This window comes from Glycine soja, chromosome 4, assembly GCF_004193775.1.
Source record: "Glycine soja cultivar W05 chromosome 4, ASM419377v2, whole genome shotgun sequence".
Lineage (NCBI taxonomy): Eukaryota > Viridiplantae > Streptophyta > Magnoliopsida > Fabales > Fabaceae > Glycine > Glycine soja.
The window spans coordinates 11430923-11439196 of NC_041005.1; the positions used below are offsets into that span (position 1 = coordinate 11430923).

At 32.1% G+C, this 8274-nt stretch overlaps 2 protein-coding genes across 5 annotated transcripts; one reads left to right on the forward strand and one right to left on the reverse strand.

Annotated features, from left to right (window-relative positions):
• Positions 1-273: 273 nt before the first annotated feature.
• LOC114409331 (endoglucanase 9-like) lies at positions 274-4274 on the forward strand. The gene is made up of 6 exons (XM_028372757.1): positions 274-534; positions 1949-2452; positions 2894-3043; positions 3153-3264; positions 3443-3606; positions 3702-4274. The coding sequence occupies exons 1-6, from the start codon at positions 337-339 to the stop codon at positions 4026-4028; spliced, it is 1455 nt and encodes a 484-aa protein (XP_028228558.1). The 5' UTR covers positions 274-336; the 3' UTR covers positions 4029-4274.
• A 552-nt stretch (positions 4275-4826) lies between these two features.
• Positions 4827-7007, reverse strand: LOC114409332 (zinc finger SWIM domain-containing protein 7-like). 4 transcript variants are annotated; one of them, XM_028372759.1, is made up of 7 exons: positions 6687-7007; positions 6466-6516; positions 6269-6339; positions 6014-6035; positions 5794-5899; positions 5153-5260; positions 4827-5052 (listed from the first exon to the last, which is right to left on the reverse strand). In XM_028372759.1, exons 3-7 carry the CDS (start codon positions 6327-6329, stop codon positions 4951-4953), a joined length of 399 nt encoding a protein of 132 aa, XP_028228560.1. In that variant the 5' UTR covers positions 6330-6339; positions 6466-6516; positions 6687-7007; the 3' UTR covers positions 4827-4950. The 4 variants fall into 4 exon arrangements, with proteins under 4 accessions (XP_028228560.1, XP_028228561.1, XP_028228562.1 ...); XM_028372760.1 differs by lacking the exon at positions 6466-6516; XM_028372761.1 differs by lacking the exon at positions 6687-7007 and having other exon boundaries at positions 5167-5253; positions 6466-6677.
• Positions 7008-8274: the final 1267 nt, after the last annotated feature.

An 8274-nucleotide genomic window follows, 5' to 3' on the forward strand; every position in this document is an offset into this window, starting at 1 on the left:
GGATAGTTACAAAAACCGTTTCAAACTGTCTTATAGTAGTAAATGTGGCAATGATGCTTGCAACTTACTCGCCCTTTTAAAATCTCCATGCAAAAGATTTTTCAAATTCCCAATTGAAGGGTTAAGGAAGTCAATAAAACAGTGTTCTTATTTTATTATGTCTCTTTGGTTTGGTCATTGAAAAGCCTTGAATTACGCCAAAGTGATTGATTCTCCTTATCTTATTATAAAAAGGGCAGCATATAACTCATTTGCTTCAACCAACAAGTCATAAACAAATTCCATAGCAAAGCACTTTATTGCTTCAACCAACAACAAAAGTAGCAAAAAGTGAGCATGGGAAATTCCTTGGTCACATTGTTCCTCCTCACATTGTTGTTGCTTGTGGGCAATGTTCAATGCAACCCAAACTACAGAGAAGCATTGGCTAAATCCTTGTTGTTTTTTCAAGGGCAGAGGTCAGGGAGGCTTTCTTCTGACCAACAAATCAAATGGAGATCAAATTCTGGCCTCTTTGATGGTCGCCTAGCCAATGTAACAATCTCCTTTTTCCCTTTTATCTTTTGTTTTTATCATTTTTTTTTCATTTTGTTTTGTTGTGTTTGCTTGTTTTAACTCAACAAAATGAGGGAGCATACCATCTTAACCGTTTTTCTTTATCCATGGACAATGAGTTTCGGTGCACTAAGAGTATCCATTGAAACTTTTATATTCGTACATATCCTAATTGTTGGTTATATGCATGGTCAAAGGGGGCATTAGAATGGTCTTGTTTTTGCTGAATTTGTTACTACTTGTAGGTTTTAGTAGTGAAATTTTAATTAAAGTTTCACTAAAAGGGCATCTCCTTGTTGATTTAAAACTCTTCTACTCTGCTTTGATTATAGTTTCTTTAGTCTTTTCTTTTTGTTCGATTATTAGAAGTGTTGAGTCTATTTTATCATTGCCATTGTTTTGGTTTAAAGTCAAATATTTCCTTGGAGCAAATTTTTATTGGCATGAGTTTGTTTTCATTGACTTTATACTGTTGTAACATAATAAGGTAAAGGACTATTAGAAAAAACTGATTTATTTTTTTGAAAAAATAATTGTTTGTTTTTAACCATTTCCCACTTTTTTTTTTGACAAATTAAAAAAAATGTCTTTAAAAAAAGAGTTGGACCAATCACGATATAAGTCAACTGCTTTACTGATGCCGAAAATTGAGTATTCATTCTTTTCCTTTGTTTTTTAAAATTGGAAACATCATACAATCATTCCTTCACTCAAATCTTGGAGTGCATTTGTCTATTTCAGTTTTACAAGTTCCAAGTCCTTATCTAACCATTACTGTAAAAAAAAAAAAAGTCCTTATCTAACCTTTCAAGTAAAGCAAGTTATAAACAATAAAATGCTTGAATGAAATCAGTTGATTAATTGGGTTGAAGATGACCTTTCAAACAAAAAACTACCTTCTCACTTGTTTTTTTTAACCTTATGATGAATATCTCATTAGTCAAAAGTGTCCAGGTGAGTCACATGGTTATAATTATCTTGTCAAAGGTGTACTTAGAAATTGGTCAATAGTTATTAGAATTAATTTTTATCCCGTTATCCAATTGTGAATTGCTATATAATTGAAACTGTTGACTTTTATAATTACTTCAAAAACTATATATCTTAAATAATCTTTAATTAGTTGATATTATGAAATTTCTTACATTAAAAGTGTATCATAATTAGACTTATAATTATTATCTTAACATTTGTCTGTGATGATACGACGTATAATTAATCAATTCTAAAAGTCTTTATAAGAAAAGCATCACTTAGAGGAAATATACAATTGGTTGAGTAGTTAAAAAATGGAGAAAAGAGAAGGAATAAATATAAAACTAACAAACTAACAACTTTTCGATAAAAAAGAAAATGCATCACTTACATTACATAACCAAACTTTGTATGGCAGGTGGATTTAAGTGGAGGGTACTATGACGCAGGAGACAATGTGAAATTCAACTTTCCAATGGCCTACACCACTACCATGCTGTCATGGGCCACAATTGAATATGGGAAGAGAATGGGACCCCAAATCAAAGAGGCAAGAGCTGCAATTCGTTGGGCCACAGACTACCTCCTCAAGTGTGCCACATCCACACCTGGTAGGCTCTATGTTGGTGTTGGAGACCCAAATGTGGACCACAAATGCTGGGAGAGGCCAGAGGACATGGACACTGTCAGAACTGTCTATTGGGTCTCTCCCAGTAACCCTGGCTCTGATGTGGCTGCTGAAACCGCTGCTGCACTTGCTGCTGCATCTATTGTTTTCAGAAGGGTTGACCCAACATACTCTAACAAGTTGTTAAGAACTGCCCAACAGGTCTACCACTTTGCTTTGCAGTATCAAGGTTCTTATAGTGATTCACTTGGATCAGCTGTTTGCCCATTTTATTGCTCATATTCAGGTTTCAAGGTAAATCCATTTTCTACTACTAGTGCTTTCAGTCAAAATTGTGTGGTTTGGTTGGCATGTAGTATTAAGAGAAAAATAAGAATTTAATTTTTATGCAGTGTCAAAATAAAATATTGGTTTAAATACTTTTTTCATCTCTGCAATTTAATGTTTTTTATTTTAATTTTTGCAAAATGTATTTGTTTTATTTGCAGGAACAAAAAAAGTACTTGGACCTAAAATATTTTATAATGTCAATCAAATATCAATAAGAAATCATAAAATATCAAATATCAATCAAATACTTTTAAAATAATTGTTGTAAAAATCAACAAACTTATCAAATATAACATTGACAAATTGTGATTGAATGACACAATTAAGAACATATACACTATCAGTGCATAAGATTATTTACTTGGAAAATAATGTGTTGTCTTAATAAGCTTAATTTATTTTCAGGATGAGCTATTGTGGGGAGCTGCATGGCTTTTCAGAGCAACAAATGCTGTTTTCTACTATAATTTGGTGAAGTCCTTGGGAGCTGATGATCAGCCAGATATCTTCAGCTGGGACAACAAATATGCTGGTGCACACGTCCTTCTCTCCAGGGTATATCTATCATATTGTTCATGTGCCAGAATTGAAAAATATGAAGAGTCAACTTGTTTGTATGATGTTAATTTGACTCGGTGGGTTTATTTTTTTATTGTTACTGCAGAGAGCATTGCTGAATGGTGATAAGAATTTTGATCAATACAAGCAAGAAGCTGAGAATTTTATGTGCAAGATCCTGCCCAACTCTCCCTCTTCAAGCACACAATATACACAAGGTAAAGGCAACATCCCTACTGAGTTTTCAAAACACAGTTGGGCTAATCTAAGTCATGCACTATTAATTTACAAGAGAATATGACAAATATTTGCATCCACAATCAATAAATATACTTTGAAGTGCTTTAAAAGTATTATAAAAGGCACTATTTATGTGGTACTTTTATTTATGGGCAGGGGGACTCATGTACAAGCTTCCTGAAAGTAACCTCCAGTATGTGACATCTATAACATTCTTGCTTACAACCTATTCAAAGTATATGTCAGCTACAAAGCACACATTTAACTGCGGCAATGTCTTGGTAACTACAAACACCTTGAGGAGCATTGCTAAAAGACAGGTAAGTCGCATTACTTGTACCATTGTAAGTTCAATATTCACTACTTCTCTTTTGTCTATTCCATGGTTGACCAAAAAAATATTGTAAAATTTCAGGTTGATTACATATTAGGTGCAAACCCATTAAGAATGTCTTACATGGTAGGCTATGGTCCATACTTTCCCAAGAGAGTTCACCACAGAGGATCTTCCTTGCCTTCAATAGAAGCTCATCCACAAACCATAGGCTGCGATGGAGGTTTCAACCCGTTTTTCCATTCAATGAATCCTAATCCTAACATATTGGTTGGAGCCATAGTCGGAGGTCCAAACCAAAATGACGGATTTCCAGATGACCGCAGTGATTACAGTCATTCTGAGCCTGCAACTTACATCAATGGTGCTTTTGTTGGACCTTTGGCATACTTTGCCGGTATCCACTAATGTTTGATTCACCTAAATTGGAAGGTTAAGTAGAATTTGGTTATCAAGTGTAGATGTTATCTTATCTGCACCCAACAAAGGGAGGTCTACCAAGCCAAAAAGCAGATGGTGGAGTGGACTTTAAAGTTAGTGGTGCTCAGCCCTTTGACACAAAAATGTAACTTATAGTAATTATTATTATCCAACATATTTACTGTGCTTTATGCTACATGATGAATCACCTACCCGACTATTTATCTCTTTCAAGGTAATATCTCAAATGCATCAGATCCTTTTAAGGAACTATGTGCCAGTGGAATGAAAAAGAAATAATAAATATAAAGATGAAGAGAGAAGTTAACAACAGTTAAGGGAAAAAGAAATTGAAAATTTCTAAGAAACAGGCATAACAAATAAAGGAATTATGATAATTTTCTAATCATCAAATACCAGAAAAAGTGCACCAAGCACCTCGTAGATGCTCACTCTTTCAGAAATATTTTATTTTACTTTTACACTTTTATTAAAACAAATTATATTATCATTTATATTTATATTTAGTCTAAAACTCAGAATAATGTTTCCCAATAAAACTTGCAAACATTAATTTCATTGGAAATTTGGAATAACCTGAAAATGTTTCTCAGTCAAAAACAAATCCAAAGGAATTGTGACAGCTAGTACAAGTTCTTTTATAAAAAGATTAAAAAAAAAAAAAACCAATGTCAGAGCATCCACCATAAGTGGCTTTTAGTGCTTCATCTGTTTTTACTTTTGCCCATCCAAACACACTTTTTTATGGATAAATTGCTCTCTATCTAAGAAAAAGTCAACCAAAGAGGCTCCTGAGATCATCACTGTTAACAAAATCTAAAAATGATTTGTTCAGCTCCATAGAATCAATATTGAATAAATTATAAATTATTCTTATACAAGGAAAAGGCTATATTTTGGATAGTAACGCAGCTAGCTCCTCATCAGACACCTTAACTTCAACATAAGATCCCAAAGATGCAGCAAGTCTAGCAGCTAATTGATGTTTACACTGGAACAAACCCACACAGTGCAAATTGTATACTTGAGTACTAGAGTAATAAGAATGTTAATAATCAACTGAATATGATGAAACAAGTATATGGCCTTACACAAAGCTGTTCACCTCTGTTGACAACATCATAGAAGAATGAATAACAAGCGCAAAAGTTTTCAGCAAAACAAAGATACTGGTCTTTTCTTTGGGATTCACCTGTAACCTAAACAAGTGGAGAATGAAAACATAATCCATATCATACAAATGAAGGGTTCCTTAGATTCTCAAAAGTCAAAACATTCATTATTTAAACATAAAAAATTGACACTGTATCCAATTATCTATTACTTTTTATCTTTTTCATATACATATATCTCAAAAATATTCTCCTAGAATCAAAGAGGACAACAAAAGTTGTCCCACTTTAGTTGTCCAACAACCTTTTTCCCTCTCAATACTCTAATGTAAACCAGAGACAATATTTGCTTGTCAACTTTTAGCATATATAAATAATCTCAACTCTAAATTTTTTCACAGCTCAAATTTTACACCCACCTTGCATCTTTCTATATTTCTCCCTTCCCTAGTACTAACATGAACAATCAGATTTATCACTTTTTCCCCCCTTTTTATCTTCCTATCTCTCTTTTCTGAGCCAGTAGGGTGTGTAAAAAATGATTTTTGAAATCATATATTGGATTTTTAAGACACATTCTATCTATTCAATGCAATGGAAGAGAGGTCGAAAGGTGAAACCTGAAAGATAAACCTTCCACTGGGGTGAGCAGATATCTTGCTGACACCTCTTAGGTCAACAATTCTAGTGGCTCCCTCAAAGTTCTTGCCAAACAAGAAATGCAAACTGTTTTATTTGACATGGAGGCCAAAACACAGAACTTCAATTGAAACACAATGTAATGTATGACAATATAATGATTTGACAAGAACACAAGGGAATAGGAAGCAATTTACTTACCTCCAAAGATGATCATCATTCACTTTATAACATGAAAATAAGAGGGTCTTGGGTCACAGGCCAATAATCAATAATTCAAACTAATTGCAATCAACAAGATTTATGCCATAATTTATTTTTTTTTTGTAATATCAATGATTGCTACACAATTCAACCACATTGCGCAGCATTTATACTCAAATTTCTGTAATGTCAAGGATTGCTACGAAATTACAACATTTAAAACCTTAATTCGAAGTATAGAATGTTACTTACCTGTGGGTGTAGATTCAATTTCCTTCCATATTGTCTCTGCTACCAAACTGCTTGCACTCATTCTGTATTTACTGAAAATATAACAAAATTCTATAATTTTCAGTAATCAAACAAAAATATAATAATACAATAAAATGGTTTACTTATTTTTTTTTCTGTATTAATTGATTAATGATAACAAGAAGAAGAAATCTCACTTTTAGTAATGAGACAGCCAACCAAACCAAGACCAATTCCGAATCTGCAATCTTTGTTTTTTTTTTTTTTTGTTTCCGTATCAGAGAAAAGGTAAAGGAATGAAAGTAGGAAAATAAAGTTGGGACGATGTAGTATATTTGCTGGCTTTGCTAATTGCAGTCACTTTTTATTTTCTTCCCAATCCGTAATGCATTTGCATTATGGATTAACCAATCCGTACCTATATCTCGGAGGTAACGAGGTGAAGTTGCACGCGAATCTGGTGTGCAGGGGGCTTGCGCGCGCGGCGGAGGGAGGTGGCAGCGGTCGCGTGTGCAGATCTTGGTGATGCGGAGGTGACTACGTCGCACGATTGAAGATGTCAATGGTTGGGTGACGCGCGTGGATCTAGTGGAAGGAGGTGGAAGTGCGACAAGGAGGGAAGAGGGGGTGAGTGGTGGTGGTCGCACGCGGTGAAGGTTTAGGGAGGAGGTGGTCAGAGAGAGGAAGCTAGGTTTTTGCTTGGAAGAAGAAGGGTAAAAAGGAAATATTAGAAAATTTGAGGTGCATCAAGCAAAAATGGGTGCGTTAAGTAATTACCTAAGATACCGGGATGAAAAAAGAAAAATAGAATTATAGCGTAAATCTTGTTGATCGCATAAATTTTAAATGTATACATTGTTACAATTTATTGAAAATGATCCATTTTTGCTGAATGTTATATCATATTTAAAGATTTTTTATATTTTATTTTCAATAAATTTTAATCAATTATCTTGAAGGATTATGTTAATTCAATAATCAATAGACACTTGGATGGAATTATGCTATATTGGGGCAGTCACGTTGAGCTGATTATTAATTTATGTTTTGACAATAAGATTGTTTTTAGTTGAAAATAATTTTTATTCTAAACTCTCTCAATGTGTCTAATAATAGTAAAACCGATCCAAACAGTTTATATTGATTTATTTATGTATTTGAATCAAAATCGAATCGAATTGATCAAAATTATTCATGTATGGATCGAGTCACAGTTTTAAATTTATAGATCCAATAACTCATTGACCTGATCCGTAAACCAATAATTAAAATATAAATTTTATTATATATATATATATATATATATATGTATATATATTTATGTATTAAAAATTAAAAAAAAAAACAATTTAGCAATCATGGAAGGTGTGATACTGTGTTATTTCTTTTAGTGAAACAAATCTGGTTGCAGCAAAATTAATTCCAAGATATTAGTTCATAGGAAATATGTTTAGTTTCATCCTCATCTTATTTTTTTTATTTTAATTTCGTCTACTGTTCTCGTTTTACTTTCATCCTTTAAAGTATCTACGTTAGACCAACTTGATCCTTTAAACTTTTATGAATTTTATTTTTCAATAAAAATATCAAATATACAAAATAAAATAATTATAATATTTTCACTATTTTTATTTTTAATTACAAAATTATTTAAAATGTTTTCCTATTAAAAGTAAATATAAATATAATAACTTTTTTTTATTAATCAAACATGTCCTTATTTTTTTCTTATATGATTTTGAAAACTAATTAAAAAAAAAAGAGAAATACAAAGTGTTACCCACAATTAAGTTTTCATGTTATAAAAAAAATAAGAAAATGGGATAAATAAAATTTAGTATGAAAAAATAATTAAATAATAAATTATTTATTCACTCTTTTACTTATCATTATTTTAAAATATATAAAAGTTATCAAACATGAATATATTATAATTCTTCTTATTTCTTTCGCTTAATCAACTTGATCACTCATCACTTTAAGTTTAAATGATATATAAAATTATA

Coding starts and splice junctions, on each gene's coding strand:
- LOC114409331 (XM_028372757.1), top strand. CDS start 337: ATGGGAAATTCCTTGGTCACATTGTTCCTCCTCACATTGTTGTTGCTT. Junction 3,044..3,152: donor CACACGTCCTTCTCTCCAGG/GTATATCTATCA, acceptor TTGTTACTGCAG/AGAGCATTGCTGAATGGTGA. Junction 3,607..3,701: donor GGAGCATTGCTAAAAGACAG/GTAAGTCGCATT, acceptor GTAAAATTTCAG/GTTGATTACATATTAGGTGC.
- LOC114409332 (XM_028372760.1), bottom strand. CDS start 6,329: ATGAGTGCAAGCAGTTTGGTAGCAGAGACAATATGGAAGGAAATTGAA. Junction 6,036..6,268: donor AATTGAATCTACACCCACAG/GTAAGTAACATT, acceptor CATGTTATAAAG/TGAATGATGATCATCTTTGG. Junction 5,900..6,013: donor AATGATGATCATCTTTGGAG/GTAAGTAAATTG, acceptor CAAATAAAACAG/TTTGCATTTCTTGTTTGGCA.